The 17,748-nt window shown below is 36.8% G+C and overlaps 1 protein-coding gene across 1 annotated transcript in view; it reads left to right on the plus strand.

The window, feature by feature from the left end:
• APBA1 (amyloid beta precursor protein binding family A member 1) overlaps positions 1-17,748 on the plus strand; it is a 98,540-nt gene that overhangs the window by 69,238 nt on the left and 11,554 nt on the right. Inside the window, exons 3-7 of the mRNA XM_072859086.1 lie at positions 1,846-1,947; positions 5,432-5,471; positions 8,524-8,669; positions 15,615-15,701; positions 16,291-16,476. Coding sequence (XP_072715187.1) covers positions 1,846-1,947; positions 5,432-5,471; positions 8,524-8,669; positions 15,615-15,701; positions 16,291-16,476 — 561 coding nt within the window. The remainder of the gene's footprint in view (positions 1-1,845; positions 1,948-5,431; positions 5,472-8,523; positions 8,670-15,614; positions 15,702-16,290; positions 16,477-17,748) is intronic.

A 17,748-nucleotide genomic window follows, 5' to 3' on the forward strand; every position in this document is an offset into this window, starting at 1 on the left:
GATAGACCTTTTAAAGGAATGAGGGTAAAGAGGAGAAGGTAATTTTATTTTCTTGTTTTGTTCTGTGTCTGTGAAGCTAAGCTTGCAAAACTTAGATTTTTTTTTTTTTTTTTTTTTTTTTTTTTAATCCCCCCCACACACTATTTCATTCAATTCAATGTTTCAGCTGGAGTGGAGGCATAGCAGGAGGACCCTCCTAGATTGGAGCTGCTACCAGCTCAGAGCCCTGGAAGTGTAGCCCTTTTCTGGTGTGACTCATTGGCTTAGAGAAAAGCCATGTCACGTAATTGTTTATGAAACCAGAAGAGTAGTATTTGACTGTTTTGCCATCAGTGATGAACTGTTGAGCTGGCAAAGCTAGGGCCAAGCTCCCTGTGTCAAAGGAGACTGTAGAATGCCAGAGCTTCTGGGCTAAACACCCATCTTGCATAGCTAAATGCTAAACCTTCCTTTGAGGATTCACATTTTGGCATGCAGACTGACATGTTTTGCAGGTATCTCTTTAAGATCTGCCTTTAAAGATGCCTGCTGGGTTGAAGCTTTGTACTCTCTTTCATTTTGTTCACCTTCATTAATTCCACACTTTGTGTTCTTGTGTCATACCCCCATACTAGTCCCCCTTGCTTTGGACTTTAGATACCTCACTACAGCTTTTTAGTGTCAACTGCATTCATTAGGAATTGCCTATGATTAGAATATCCTTTCCCAAAGCATTCTTTCCCTTTACTAAGGTACTTGCTGACAGATCACATAGATCTAGATATTCCATGATACTGCTTTTCTGTCTATCTGATGCTGTTCCCCTTGTTTTTCTGCCATGACATTCTTGATGATCATGAATGACTAGGACATGATTGGAAAGACATCTCCACTGAATTGTTTATGGTGAAGGGAGAAAAATGAGGAAATACGATCTAGAGAGCATGTATAATACTAAGATCATAGCATGAACTGTGAAGTATTTTCCAAGTTTGCACTGTCTAGGATGAGGAATCATACTCCTTGATTACACTGGTATTGAGTAGTCCTTGAACATATTCATAAGTCCTTGAATACATTAGTATTACTCTGTACAATTTATAAAAGTTGTTTTCGAAGATGATGGAATAACACTTATGGACAACCGCTGCAGCCTACCTCTGCTCATTTTAGATTAGTTTAGCACTTCAGGTTAATTATACCTGAGAGTATGTGTGCTTATGGGGAAATTGCAGTCTTTTCTTCACTCTCCCCAATTTGACAACTAAGTATTCTTTAGCTGAATCCCTGTGTTCCGGTCATGGTCAATTCACCTGTCTCCCATCACAGCTTACTTCTTAGTGACTTTATCTTTTCTTTCCTAGAATGTCAGAGCTTAGGACATCAGTCTGCTTTGCCTTCAGCCTTCAATAAGCTCACAGTCATTAGGCTGCATGCAACAGGCATGTACTTGTGCAACTGAAAAGTCCTGTAACTGCAGCTTAGTTCAATGCTGACAGTAAGTGTGAGTAGTTGACCTAATACCAATATAAGACGATCCTCCATTCACCTTGCAAAAATACAGTTTTATGACACACTTTTTGGCCGAGTGTTGCTTGCCACTGAGTACAGCTTCTTATTTTCCAACTGCTTCATTTCATACATTACTGACAAATAAACACAGCTGCTCTTAAAAAGATTTAGCTGTTCAGAATAAGTCCACTGAGATATTGATATGTGATCATTATGATAAAAAGCAAAGGTTACAACATTTTAAAAGCATTTGTCTTGTTTTTTCTTTTTGTTTCCCAAGTTAGAGGAAAATATGGAAGAACAATTTCTACACTGGTCACTGAGATTATTATTTAATTTTCTTGCCATATCTAGTCTCCATCTCCAGATTCCTCTTCACCTCGTGGTGCTGAATCGTCAAGTAGGCAACATCACCAGGATGTCTGCAGTACAGCAGAGGCCTCCAGTAATAAAGAGGTAGAGTGAAATCTTTTTAAAAGCCACAGTCTTGTTCATCCTGCTTATGCCTTTTTCTTTTCCTTCTCCCTTGTACCTGTGCAGTCCCTTCTCTTCTTCTAAAATTGCAACAGACTTTAAAAGCTGATTTGTAGCGCTTTTCCCTTATGCTTGCCTGGCTATCTGAATTTCTAACATACTTAAGACTTTATCATGGCCTTTCTGACTCTGTGTTCAGCTGCCACTAAATTTATTTAACAGGCTGGGAGGTATTGATTTACCAAACAGCCAACATCACCTCTGTCTTAGAGGCAAAAGGAGGAAGCCCTTTTCTTTTTTCCATGCAGAATGTCTTCCCTCAAAGAAAAGAAAGTTTCTCAAAATTAATTAAACAGTAATTGCAGTAATGCTGCTTAATATTTGGTCATTGTAGAAACTGACCTGCCAGTGATTCACAGTGAGAAGTCAGTTCCTGAGTCCAGGCTCCTCAAAATAAAGCTAAATACTTACTTTCTTTTGTTTTTTCTTTCTTTTTTTTTCCTGTTTTTTTTTTTAATCTTTTTTTTTCCTCACCTGGCAGCTTTTTACACTGCAGTAGTTCCACCAACACAAAATGAGAAGTGTGAGTAGAACTTCTCTCAGTGTGAAAAGAAAATCATTTGACATAAAAAGTATTTGGATTAGTATAGAATGGCTGTCTCTGTAAACAGAAAAATCTGCAAATATTTGGTTTACTTGCTTTTTGTTTTTTAAATTTCAAAAAAAGTCTAGAAACTAGTCTAACAAGATACCATATTGTTACTAGTAGCGATGCATGAGTTATCTTCCACAATGAACAAAACTAATGTACTGTAACTGGAAATATGATTAAAATTGAAATACTAATTAGTAATCCATTCTTTCTTTTTTTCTGTTGTTATTATCAAGGGATTAAAAAGCTTGTAACATGTATGTATTTGTGCCAGTTTGTATTTGCATTTAGAAAATAATGAAAGGTTTCAAAAGACTTAAGAAACTCATAATTTCTCATGTGCTAAAGCCTTCAACAATAGATTGTGCCATTAAATTTTCATCTGCTATTTTGTTAGCTTGTTAAAGCCTTTAGCTTTCTTCAGTACAGATTTTGTCACTTCATATATATCCTAACTTTTAGCAGTTCTCAGGTATCGATAAGCTTACCCAAAGGAAGAAAACAAACAAGATGCTAATCCTTTCAGTTTTTAGCTTGTGCTCACACGTAGTGACAGAGGCGATAAACCAGGTTTCACAGGAGGATGTGTCAGGCTGTTTGTTTCCCTCAGATGAGCAGTAATGCCTGCTTTAGTAATTCCAATGCAAGAACAACAGTGATAAAGCAGCGTCATAATTTTTGGGAATGTCTTTTAGGTCTTAGTAAAACCTTTTTTTAAAATATAAATTTTATAATACTAGGTGGCAATGAGATTAACAGGAGTAATGAAACATTAATGCCCTTGGTATTTCATTATTCATGGATGTGTAAAATTAAAAGGTGTAGGTTTCCTCCTATTAGTAACTTTACCTGTTACTTTGCTATTCCTGTGGTCTTAGTAGAATGTTTTTCAACCTGGGTAATGAACAAAAAAACTTAATTTTGTGTGTGAGTTGTTGCAATAAAAGCATACATGATGACAGTTGACACCACTCTATCCTGAAAAGAAGTTGCATCAGCTAGTCAGATTGCTGAATAGTTGCCAAATCTGTAATTACAGACTTTGTTCACCCTGTTTAAAAAAAATAAAAGTACTTTGGAAAGGGCATTTATATGCATGAGCTGTCTCTGGTGTGTAGGGGATTTGTCCTCTAGGCCTGTCATCGTCCAGTGGTTGAATCTCCCTCGTAGCACTACACCAGCAGCAATTACAAACAATTGTTGAAGTCTGTATGGGTAAGTGCTCCAGTAAAAACATTCATCTGAAGAGGTGAAAGAGCCACAGATCTGAAAAGGCGTGTCGGTGTCCTCACAGCAGCTTAAATGCTTGGGCAGCATGAGATCGTTGTTTATTGACATCTTTGTTTATGCTAGTACAATCTCTGATGGAGAGCTTGCTTGGTTTTGCAGTACAGCTTAGTCATTTTCATAAGGAACAGCAAGTACTTAAAGTCTGTGCAGGCTCTCCTATCTGTGTCATGCACCTTTTGTTTTTATTTCCCAAGTTTTTTTATTTTATAGCAAGACGAGCATCGTTGGTTGGAAAACATTACTTGTTACATCCATTTTCTATTTGTTACAGTGAAAAACACTCCCTGGGGTTAGTCACTCGACCTGTCACATAACTGACCTTCCTAGTTTACTTGTTTTTTCCAGTAATACACAGAACCTAGTAAATTGCCTGTCATAAAGGAAAATAATCTGGCATATATTTCAATAGTTAGTGTCTGGAAATATACTGGAAATTGTCTAAGATGATATGCATTATTCTGATCATATATAGATTTTCTTTTAATAAAACTGCATTAAGCAGTCATTGGAGGAGTTATTGCTAATACAATCAGTTGTAGAGTCATTAAAGTTTTGTAATCCTTGGACTATCCAAAATTCTTATCTGCAACACATAATATAGCAGCAGATATTTCAATATACCTATTACCATCTATACATTGCCACACAGAATTTTCTTTGATAAATTTTCCTATGTGTTTTATGTTTTTGATTATAACAAAATGGTGAGTCTTACTCACTGAAAGTTGTACCTTTCAGGTGTTTCAGTTATTAGTCACAGAGTCTTTCACATAAAATTGCAGTTGGAAGCAAGGTCTTACTTTAGACTGTGTATTTACATATGCAAGTCAGGATCTTTTTTTATTTGTTCACCTTTTATGAAATTGAAGCTACCAGATGTGTTTTTGTGCTTGATACAGTGTAAACATAGTTGGTGGTGAAGTGTTAGTGAATTCAGTTACCCCACAGGATACAGGTTGTTACCTAACCTGTTAAAACTTAGAAGGCTTTTTGTAGGCTGTATGAATGTGAGTGATACATCTAAGAACAGTCCTAATGAATAACAGAATTTGGTTAATGAATAACAGAATTTTGTTAATGAATAACTGACTGTGCTGATGGTTTCAGTCATGAATAATAACAGTATAGCATAATTTTATATATTCTTGCATGTATGTATTTGTAGTTGGAAGATCCAGTGTCTTTGAGATAAGATGTATTTTCCTGCATACTTCTTGGTTAGTAAAAGTAGAGCACCTATTGGTAGACAGTTAATATACTGTTAAACACCAACAAGTAACTGAAAACTGGGCCTAGCATGTTGCCTGATAGATGACAACACAAACGGAATACATTGAGTTTAACTCTAGTAGGTGCTTAGTGTTTGAAAATACTAAATATAATAATAAATCTGAAGAAATAATGATCTTCCTTTGCTAATAACTATGACTGATTTACTTCTTAATTTTTTTGGCATGGAGAAATTTTTAATGCATATTTTTGTATGGTCTGTTCTGTTTGAAATCCTTTTTGTCTTCATTACAGTCCAGAAAAAGCTTGGCTGCATTTCCAACCTATGTTGAAGGTAAGATAGTTCTACAATTCCTAAATGTTTTTTCATATCCAAAAAAGGCCAATATTTATAATGTATAAAATTTTATTTTTATTTGCTGCATAGAAAAGCTGCTAGGGTTGAGTGTGCTGATTTAGATTAAATTGTGTTCAATCTGGAACCTGAGCTAAATCCTACTATGCTCTTTCAGAAGTTCAGAAACATGGAGCTTTTATTTTTTTAGTGTTTCATTCATAGTTTCTGTCTCTGTTCTGCTGTTTTTTAATCAGTATCACTTAAAACACTACTAATTTTTAATGGTATTTACACAACACATGTGAATGCATGTGGTCAAGGAAAATAGGTTAAGCAAGAAGAGTGTAGTGCTTTTCTCCAGCACTGATTTCAGTTGGCAGGCTCAATCCAATCTCAGTTGGATTAATTACCAGAATTGCATTAATTGGATTAACTGGCACGCCTGCCAGAGGAAATCTGCACTGCTTTACAGCTACTTGTCCTCTAACTAAATCGTGCTTCCTGTCTTAGAGTTAAGGTTGTGCTTGTACTAGTGCTGAGTTTATTCAGAACAATGTGAAAAAGCAAGTTGTCTGCTACATGAACTGCTGTTACCTTTTGTGTGAGTCTGCATCCTGTGTATACAGGAAGACCACATGCTGTAAAACCCAGTTATTTCATTATGAGAGCATGACAGAAGCAGAAAATTCGAAGTTTCATTTGTTTTTTTTCTCCTGACAGTGGTTGTTCCATGTGCTTGATGAAATGCCAGAAATACAGTTGATGTGATACATCATTTGGACTGTCTTGGAACTCCTTGGATTGCTTTACAGTGTGCTATGTTTAAACTATTATGTGATCATTCTTTTTAGACTACAAATTGGTCATTGGTTTAGTCTTCAGTGTATGAGATGCATATTTTGGAGTCTGTGGCCAGAATGTCAACTAATGTAAATTTTATGTATTGTTTTGAAACTAGCTGAGCTTTGGAATTTTGCAGCAATGAAGGATCTCTCTTAGAATGGAAATTCATTATGTAGTGGTAGCCCTGTCTATCAAGGGCTATCTTAAATAGTCCTCCCCTCCTTAAAAAAAATAATTGTAAACTAAAATTTTCTTAGATCTTGGTCCAGTGCAAATTCCTTAGAAAAACAAATTTTCAATTTTTATGCACTAGCAGTCCAAGAAAAACTTGCTAGCACCTATGCTACGCTTTCGTTCAGATAATAATGTCATTGTCAGAGGTAGTAAATGGAGGGTGTCTTATAAAAAGCAGTGCTGTCTGTGTGTTCACATCTGATGAAAACAGAGCACATACCTTTTTTGGTTTTAGTATGCTTCCTTCTGGAAGTCTTACCTACACCTCAGTCTCTATTTTTTTGTGTTTTGATCAAAAATTGTACTATAAAGTACCCTTTATAGTACACTTCCACTTTATAGTGAACTGGTGGAAGTGGTGAAAAGGCCTTGACATGTAGAGTAACAAATAGCAACACTTAAAATGCTGTATGGTTTCAGGACTGGAAGAGTGTGCAAATATATAGTACTTCCAGATGCATACATTTACCTAAGGAAAAAATTCCCTTTCTTCGGGTCATGTACTTGAAGTGACTTGTTCATTTTGAGAGTTTTCCAGATACATAGTATCTGAATCAATTCTGCACACTGGAGATGAGCATCTTAAAATTACTAGTCATAAATTTTCATATTTAAAGAAACCATAAAGGAGACAAGCTTGCTCATAAGATTTATACATCTACTTCTGTCTGTGTGTATAGTTTCAGTGTGATACTTACCTCCAGTTCTTTCTTCTGTTATTTTAATCTTAATAATGACTTGCATTTCTTTGGGGCCGAAGTTACCTATGCTCATTCTGAGTGGTTGTTAATCTCTTCTGTTATAATTAGAACAAAACTGGCATTCTGAGTAATGTTAAACTTTAAGCCCCATCACCTTATATCTCAAGATATCCCTTGAACTAATAAAAACTCCGTTCTGATATTGTAAGGTTTTTGCTTTGTTCTTAGAGGAAAAAAAGGCAAACCTAAAAACAGTTTATTTTTTTGGTGATAAAATCTGGACACTTTTACCATTAGCATCCTTTAAGGTGATTTGCATTTTCACTTGTCTTGAACATCAGTTCTTTTTCCTTACTTGTAAGAAAGCAAGAAGCTTCTTAGGTTAACCAGCCTCCCTTTTGGATCATGTCAATTTTAACATGTAGCAAGGTGTTAAAATAGAACATTTTTACATATACAATTTTTAGATATAATTGCCAAACACCAAAATTCTTACAGATCATAAATGCTGCTTTGTAAGGATTTGCATTGTTAGGCACTAAACACTTCGCCACCCTCTAACTTTCCACAGAATTTGATGGGAGTCAGATCTTTAAGAATCTGTGGGACTAAGAGAGTAGTTTTGCCATCAGGAGAGCCTGTGCTCTGTTTATTTAACATTTTTATTTAACTCTGTACTTTACCTCAATATCTTTGTTGAGACTAAGAATGATTTTTAAAGGTCTATGGCGTAAAAGTGCTTTGCTTAATTGGGCAATCAGTCTTCTTGGTAAGGAGAGACCTGTTGTGCCTGTAAAGCATTCCCGGGGAGGTTCCGCTGCCTGTTCTACTAACTGCAGCTACTCACAAGTGAGCAAGCGGCTGATGGCTGTTATTAAATTGCACCCTTCCTCTTTCTGTTTGTGACTGTTGGTCTTAGAATTGCAAGGCTGGTTTTGGTGGGTGAGGGCCAGCTGAGTAACTGTGCCTGTCCCTTTATAACAGAACACACAGAGATTATATTGCTCCAGTGTGATCCCTGCTCACAAAAGAATGAGCTATTGTGAGAGACAGGCTGGACTAACAATTATAGCTTTCGCTGGAGAGATGTTGAGAGCATTTGCTTGGTGTTTTGTACCTTTGAAAGTACTGGTTGCCATATCACCATGCTAAACTGAAGTATTTCAGAGGATGATTTGCAGCCATCAGGTGCAGGCGCCAGTTGTCAGAGTGCTGCTGTTTTGCCGTGGTTCAGCATGATTTTCTTCAGTTATTGCTTTCCTGCGTTACAGTTCCTGGACCTTGCGATCCTGAAGATTTAATCGATGGAATAATTTTTGCTGCCAATTACCTTGGCTCAACTCAACTCCTTTCTGATAAAACTCCCTCCAAGAATGTGAGAATGATGCAAGCTCAGGAAGCTGTCAGCAGAATCAAGGTGAGAAATAATTCCTGCTGCTTCCCATATAGGTGCCTTAAGGTTGTGGATATGAACTTCTTACGTGTGCAGTAGTTTTTTCAGGTGGGGTTATCTGTGGTTTCAGAAAGGTTAAGTGCCTCATCTTTCTGCAAAATAAATCACATGTTTAATGCTGCTTTTGGATCAAGACTGATAAGGAAAAGTTACCAGATCATTTTAGGGTAATAATTGTGCTGTGTACTCTAAGCCAGAACCTAAAGTGAGTGGTGGTCTAAGTTATATATTACCTGGGAGTTGAGGGAAAACAGGTTTAGGGTATAACTAGTAAGTACTACAGCTGCTTCTGCCTTGGCACTTGATGGAACTGATACTGTAGTAATGCCTGCAGTTTTTTTTTTTTACCCTGCTGTGGATACTAGTTTCTCCACCACATAACAGCTATGAGCTGATTTAAAAAGAAAAAGAAAAGCCAGTGACGGTACAGAGTTGTATGGAAAAAAATAATCTGTCCTGGAATCTGGTATGTTTGCTTTGTTTGTTTGGAAAACAGAAATGCCCACCATTTTTTGTACAGGCTGCAACAAGCAATGGGCACGCTGCTGTATTATAAATTGCAATGATGACATTGTGAGCTGAGATTGAGGTGTGTGGATGAAGTATTGCAGGGTTGTAGAGGATGCTGCAATATTCCTGCTATCCATACATAATTGGGTGGTAGGCACACAACTTCATCTTCTGCTAATTCAGCTAAACAACACGGTCTTATCTGAAAGTTTTCCTTAGTTTAATATTTGTGTGTTCTTCTTTTGTATAGTTTATTTTGGATTCCAACTCAGATTCTGTGTGCAATTGTATAAAAGAGAGTGGAAGAGAGACAGCATGTTATCAGCAAGGCCAATAGCACTATCTGTTAAGGTCGGCTGATGCTTCCTACTGTTATTATTCCTTCTAATGTTTTCCATGCCAGGTATTCAGTTTGGTCTGTGTATGAAACTTTCCCATGGAAGCTCTAACTAGAAGCATTGAAGGACTTCCAGAAATTGTAATTTTGCTGATGTTCAAGTACATAAGTTCTTGTAACCTTGTCTCTGAAAATGGCTAATACTCTAGCATTTTAGAGGAGGCAGGGATCTAGCCTTCCTGTTATAGATAAAGTAATCTTCTGCCATCTCTGTAGAAGTTTCCACAAACTTAAGCAACTACTGAGCCTTTTGAAAAAGAATGATTTATCTGTGTTCATTGGAGACTCTGGATTCAGTGACATTTTTTAAAAAGATTTTTCACTCAGCTTTCTCAACCCTGGCAGGTCTTGGTGGGTTCTTCCCAAAGCTACAGTGGAGACTTTCCCTTACAGAGTCTGCTTCTTTCCTGCTCTGGGTGCAAGTAAGGCTGTGCCTGTCTGTTTAGTAGTCCCCGTGTGTTCTTTCCTGACGCTTGGCCGCATGGTAGAAAAGTTACCTGATTTGAATGTACAGGAAACTAAAGGTAAGATAGAGAAGAGAGAGAAATAAGGGCTTCAGTGAGGCTGGATCTAGGAGGGATGCATCACTGGAGGTTGAAAGGAAAGATTAGCATCAGCTGTCATAGGAAACTGGTGTCAGGAGCCTGGGGCTGGGCAGGAAGTTTGCTCCTAGGAGGAACAGCTTGCATGGAAGTACACGATAGACAAAGATTGAAGGTATGTGTTAGAGAAAACTGGAACACAATTGATTCAAAGTGGGTCTATGAGGTATAAGAGTGAAGAATCTTTCTCTGATACTAAATGTATTTCTTAGAAATTTGTTAACGAAGTTCTTTCTGAGGATTCTGTTATGCCTCAGCACTGCTATGCTTCAAAACAGAAGAAATCTATTTAGCTCATTTCACTCATAAAACCCATAATTTATACATCTATATAAGTCAGCAGGCATGCATATTCTTGGTTGTAGTAAATTTTCCTCAGGGTGGAGGCACAAGTAGTTGTATTATTGACCTGGTAAAACCCTAGCTTGTGCATATAATTTTCTGAAACTGTAAGTGTATTTCAGAAAATCATTGGCATACTGCATGGCACACAATACCATTGTACACTTCTTTGACAGTTACTGCTTTTCCGCTTCTAGGTGAAGCTCAGGCAATGTAAATATACCTCCCTGTACCTTAGGGTCTTTGGTTTATTACGGTTGGTTTTGGCTGGTTTTGTTGCTGATTGCCATTAAAGCTAAACTTTTTATGTGATAAATTCATTATGACAGATGGAGTTCCTGCTGACAGATTCATCACTGCATAAGATAGCCTTCCATTCGAACGTGTAAAATATTGCTCGCACAATGACTGTGATACTTGTGCCCTACTTGTGTTTGTTTACAGAGTGTTAGGTGTTGCATGTGAAACATTCTTCTACAGTTAAAGAAAACAGAGGTTATGAATTAAGAATGAGCTTTTAAAAATTTGCAGACTTGAAGTTAAGAGTATTAAAAAGGGGGAAAGAGCTTTGTTTAAGGCCCACCGTGTACACATACCTTCCATATGAGCGTGTTCCTTTTGAATTTAATAATCCCTATAATGCTTCCTTTTAGCAGAGCCTTCAGACCACGTATTCCTTTAGAATATGAACAGATTTTGAAAACAATTCTCCATGCTGCTGCTTTAAACAAGTATCTCTTCATTTGAAAGTACAAGAGTTGGGGGTTTTCTTGCTTGGATGTTCATCTCTGTGAAGTCCAACTAAGTTAAAACAGATACACTGCTTTGAAGGCATTCGTCAAACGTAGTTATTTCATATTTCCACTCAGAGATACTTTTAGTAATAGAAAAGGTATTTCTATTAAAGGTAGAATGGTATTTTACCATTTTCAGACTGTAGTCACATTTCTTCAGATAACATAGAAAGAAATGTCTTTTCACATTTTACTTGGAGTGGATCCATAATACTTGTAACAGTAAAAAAGTTGATATTCATGGTTACAATTCACAGCTGATCTGTGCTGTTATGTTTCATATGCGAACTAACAACTTTCATTTTTATTTTTCATCAGCAAATCTGAGCTGTGTGGCAGGTTTTAACATTTTTAGATAACAACTCATTTAATTACTGAATGTAATTTAAAATAGAACCCGTATGTGGAAATAGTTTAATATTCTGCACATTTTGTTTACTCAGTGTCATCTAGGTGTTCACTGAGTTGCAGTACATTTTTTGTAGAGCTTAAATGGGTTAAGTATGTTTAAGACATCCCTGTAGCAAAAGTGGAAGCTTGCTGGTTTTTCCCAATTTATAATTTTGGAAATTGCTACTAGATACATAGTTACATTTCATTTACCTTAAATGAAAAGCCTGGACTCTGTATGTTTTAAAAAAATAATATTTTGTTTAGATTAGGTAGTTTCTGTTTTTTCTAAGAATATAGAAAGAATCTTTTGATCTAAATTAGCAAAATAACATGGTGATAAAGAGGATTTGTCTGATAAAGTGTCTTGCACAGAATTATCCTAATTTGTTTTTTTTTCATGGACCATAACTTATTTTATGACATTTCTGTGCAGTGTTAAATCACTTATGAAAATTGGTTGTTCCATATCATTACCTTAGTTTTATGAAATACTTGAAAGTCATTCTTCAAAAAATTAAAATACCACTAAGACCAGATGCTTCCATTGCAGGAGCAGAATTTTCAATACATTGAATGATAGTGTATTTTGATTAATCTTTGATTCTGCGTTGTAAACCTCTAGCTCAAGGATTTTTTTCCCCCTTTTTCTTCTTTTTGGCCTGTGCTTTTCTTCTTTTATGAGCTCTATCACTCTGTAAAGTTTGGGGAGGGGGAGAAATTGTCTGAAGGGGAGTTTGATTTTGGAAAGCAGTTTAAATGATCTACCTCATGTCTCCCCCGTGCCCAGTGTATGGCAGGCAGCTGTTATTCAAGATGAATATATTATTTCTGAGTACCAATGTAAATTAATATTAATGTAACAAAGACTCTGCAGCGTGAGGCAGTTCTAATTGCTTTTGCAATAGTTTGCAATCACGAGGCTATCGAATATTTCTTAGTTTGAAAAAAGTGAAGAAAAGCTGGCATGAGAATGTTCATATTTGTAAATAAGCACCACGATCTAAAGTTCCAGTAGCTGCTTTCAGATTTGTTTAGGTGAAACCTGACAGATTTAAGTTGTGAGCATCAGTATAAAACGTTTGATGTGTCTTGTGATTCAGGCCTCCTGTTCGTTCTTCATAAAAGTAGTTAGCCACGAATCTCTGTGAAGCCTGTAACAATAAGCCTCCTTCCCACCACAAGAACACCTGTTAATTTAATTAGATAAGAGGCTGTTACTGTTGGAAATAAAAGGATATCTGCCAGCCTGGTGAGTGTTCCATTTCTTCAGTGAGCAGGTCTGTAAGTTCAGTTCACCTTGGTTTGAATTACTGCTTGCAAGACTGTAAGAATGGTGCTCACTCGTGTTGTTATTGTTGCCACAGTAGTAGCACGTAAGGAATCAGTTTGTTGCAATGGGTTGATATATGTCTGGATGTAAATCAATTAAACTACTTAGTGACAAGGGACCTGCTTTCAGGTGTTTGTGGGACTGAAATACATGCTCCATTGCTGTCTTGAAAAAATGTGGTAGTCTTGTAGTCTAACAGGAGCTGGTGGAAGGCCAGGGCTTACGTAAAGCTGATAAGGGGGATTCAGGCTGGAACGCAGAATGTCTAAACAAGAATTACTGTCCTTGGGAGAAAAGCACATCCTGGAGAGAAATATGTAAGCTAATTAAGATGTTTTGGGAACCATCTGAAACAACTAGTAGAAGTGTGATAAGAAGCACCCTCACGCAAACTATCCTCATTATAATACCGAAAGTCACATCCCTTGAGCTGGAGACCCCGGCCCAAGCAGAGACCCCTCACCTTTGGGCATGCGCAGAATATTACAGTAGCACTGTAGCTTTAAGTTGAAATAAGAGAAATGTAGACCAATAGAAATCTGCTTTGTGTAATTACTTATGCATATGCATAACTAGACTGTATAAATACTGTACCTGTATGACCGAACTGTGTGCTAGCTTTGTGGAGCTACCACCTAGCACCCATCTCTGCGCAGACATGAAATAAAATCTCTGCCCTGTGTGTATGTTGGCGTCTCGCACACTGGGTAAATGACCTCACACTTGTGGGATAACAGTATGGACATAGCTTTGTGCAGGTGTCACAGGAAAACCTGTTGTCCAGATATGCAATGCTAACATTGGTATGGGTATATTTGCACAGAAGGAGGAGAAAATGGAGGTGAAAGTTACCTTCTGACATTTTGTTTTTCCAGGAAAAAGTAGCGTAGTTTTAGGGAGGTTGTTTTTTGAAGACTGTTTGAGAGGATTAGAAAACTTGAATCTAAATTCTGATCTGAAAAAAGCTGGAATAATAATGGTTAAGATTCTTCTCTCACCTTTTACACTGGTGTTGCTTCAAAAGAAGTAACCTCACGGTTTACGCTGCTGTAAATTCCTTAAAAAAAAAAAAAAACAAGAAAAAAGAAACAAAACCCCCCCTTGTTTGTTGCGAGTAATGTTTTAAATGAAAACAACAAAAAAATTCCTTTTGTGTTCTTCCTGACTCTTTTGATTGGGTTTCTTTTAATTTTTTAAAGTAATTGTGCTAAACATGAAATTTTAGACTTTTTTTTAAGCCAAAAAGAAAAGGAAGAAATTAATCTAAGCAGGGACTAATTTAGAACAGCTAGTAGTCTGTGAGCCCTGGCATTAGCATGCAGATTCCTGCTTGACTTGGAGTCTCTGTAAGTTCTTCTCTAACTATTCTCCTGTCTCTGTTTGTTCCATGCTAAGCAGATGGCCCAGAAATTAGCCAAAAGCAGGAAGAAGGTGCAGTACAAACTCCATCAGCTTGATGTTATGCCTGTTCTTTTGTTTTCTGGGAGGGTTTTTTGCCTTCTTTTTATTTTGCGTTTTTATTTTCTGCATCCAGCAAGTTTTTTTTAGGATTTATTTCTGAGCCACCATACAAGTTGACATTTCTCAGAAGTCAGTTGCCTGACTGGCCATTTTTTGTTGCTTATCATTAGCCATTTCATGTTAGAAATAGAGTAAAGATTGGATGTATCAAATGGTTCCAGGCAGTACCCAAAATGCATACTAAAGAAACAGGACTGACATGGCAAAGGTTTTAACTCTGTAAAATAATAGATTAAAATTCAGTCTTTTTTTTATTATTTTATCTTTCTATAAAAGTGCTTTGTTTGAGTCACAGATGTGTCAAATTGCTGGATGCAAAAAAGAAAAAAAATTATGTATATACACACAGTAATATGCTGAGATTGACTCATCTTAGTAATAAGTTTCGTTTATGGAGTTTTTAAGTATCTTTTAACAAATCTAATTTTTTAAAAAATTACAAGTGTTTGCTTTCTGTTAACAAAATATGACTTCTAAAGCGGGTTAGTGCTTGAATAGTATGTTGTCTGACTGTGAAGGTCTTCTTACCAGAACTGCATTATGAATTGCTTAAACTGTACCCACCTGTGGTACAGGTTTTTCCATTGGTCTTGGCAGTCACTGTTAGTCCATATAGAAATTTCTCAGGCAAGAGATGCTGTTAGGCCTTTCTATGGCTTGTGTGAAAAACCTTCTTTAAAGTGGGATTCATAGTGTGGAGAAAATGGGAGCATCATTTTGATTTTCATGAAGTCTTTATATAGTTCATGTTGCAGTCAGGTATGATTTTACTGAATTGGGAAAAATATCAGGGAAGCTTTTATGGGGTTAACAATTTTTCAAATAATATCCAATTCACTTTCACATGTATGTATATAGTTTCCATATCTTTGTGTTTATCTTTAGCTTCTGCAGTCTAATACTCTATCTTGCATTGCTGTTCTGGTGACTGTGTCTTAGTGCACCCCTGTTCGTGAGCTAACATAATTAGTAAGTATGTTACCTAATGTGTTTGTTTGACTCTAATCCATTTATTTGCAGGCTCCAGAAGGTGAATCTCAACCCATGACTGAAGTGGACCTCTTCATTTCTACACAACGAATAAAAGTACTGAATGCAGACACACAGGTATAGACAAAGATGCCTTTGTCACTATTGTGGTAGTAGGCTACTGAAATAGACTTTCACCTACCTGCCAAAATTTGTCCTTCAAAAAGTGCTGGCTCTTGTATTTCCTTCCAGGATTTCCTAGTAAGAAATCCATGCTCAAGAACTGTGTCATACATGCAATTATTCTGGTGTGTCTGACTGTAGAAATTATTAGAATTTGCGGGTAAGCCAATTGCAGACAGCTCATTTCTTACAAGCCACTATGTGTCAAGTATTGATTGTGCCTAGAGTAGCCCAAAATGCTTGGTTGTGATAATTTGAAGTTCGTAGTCCTTTGCACATACATGCCCAGCATATTCAGGTTCTGATGCTGAGGTCTTTATGTGCTAGTCCACAGAAAACACAACTTTAATTTGTAAATCTTGCTTTTTGCTTTACTTTTGGAAAGTGAAGCTCTTGTTTTCTATTGGCATCTCCCTTCATGACAGGTATTAAAGACTTCACTTAACAAAGGTCTTATATTGCCATTTGTTTGTTCCCATAATACTAGGTGTGCAATGAGAACTTAATTGAAACAATTGCTCATGTTGTTTTTTGTATTCCCCAGGAAACCATGATGGATCATCCCCTGCGGACCATTTCTTACATTGCAGATATAGGAAATATAGTTGTTTTGATGGCTCGTAGGCGAATGCCACGATCTAACTCCCAGGATAATGTGGAAGCATCTCACCCTTCCCAAGACGGAAAGAGGCAGTACAAAATGATTTGCCATGTCTTTGAGTCTGAGGATGTAAGGAATTACTCTGTCTTGTAATTCTCTGGGGGTGGAAATGTAAGCACATTTTGGTAGGCTTGAAGTCCATTGCAAGTGGTTCTATTTGTTCATTAACTGCAACCAAATATTTCATCTAAGAAGAGGAACTTGCCTTCTGTTTGCATGTTTGGATTTGATATTTTACTCACGAAACTGATGTTTATAGAAATGCTTCCCATTTTTAAGCTACTTCAATGCCTTCCAGTAACAAAGAGAGGAGCATCCAGTTGCCACAGCTTACAAATACCAGCTCAGATTCTGCATGTGAGAGTGAAAGTCTATCAGAGATGCTTATTTTCCTAGGGAAAATTTAATCCCAAGTATTGCATCAAGGATCATTGATACATGCTAGAAAGGTGATTTTTTTTTTTTTTTTTGAGGAGACTTGTGTTGGGGAGTAGTTGCTGACATCATATCAAAAAGCCAGCAAAGAAAGTTGGTAATTCCAGCAATCTCAAAGTATGCTGAATAGAGACACAGCTGAGTAAATTTTAGTCTATGGGGCAGGTTACTAAGTTATCTTGTACAGGACTTGACATCCTGTCTTCACAATCAATGTGCATAACTTGCTGGTTTTATGCACTTTTTAAAGCTCAGTAACTGGAAGGTAAAATCAAACATATCAGATTGAAGTGGCTAGTTATGTAGTTGTCAGGATCATAGTCAGGTTAGCCCTAATAATTTGGGAAAATAAAAAAATCTCAGTTTTAAGCCCTCCAAATAGCAGAGTATTACTTAAAAGAAGTAAGGTGGAGATAGCAGTTTCTTATAAAATCCTCATATGTCTTCCACTCTACAGTGTATCAGCAGGGCCTTTGAGATGGGAAGGTTTTCTTTAATAAGCAGCTAATTTTATGTAATGATGAATCTGTTCTAAGCCCATGTGTGGATAAATTATCTGGTTGCAGATGAATGTACATACACAACCCACTGCTGAGGTTAAAAAGTAAGCACTGATAGAAGTAATCTTCTACCAAAATTTTGACAGAGAGCATAAAAAATTGTGGATTTTTTTTCCCCAAAATAACGTAAGCCTGTTTTGCAAAGCCTTTCAAGAAACAGGTGTGAAAATAAAAAGAATAGCTAATTTTTTTTTGCTTAATATCACTTGATACACTGCCTGCTTTGAGGCTGCTTTTCCTGTATTTCTGTCCACAAGTTTGGACACTGCTAGCTCTCGTACTGGCCAGTTGAAAAAGCAAAAATCAAACTGTCAGATGCCAGAGGCTGGGGCTTATTTTCCTTCAG

This window comes from Ciconia boyciana, chromosome 4, assembly GCF_034638445.1.
Source record: "Ciconia boyciana chromosome 4, ASM3463844v1, whole genome shotgun sequence".
NCBI lineage: Eukaryota > Metazoa > Chordata > Aves > Ciconiiformes > Ciconiidae > Ciconia > Ciconia boyciana.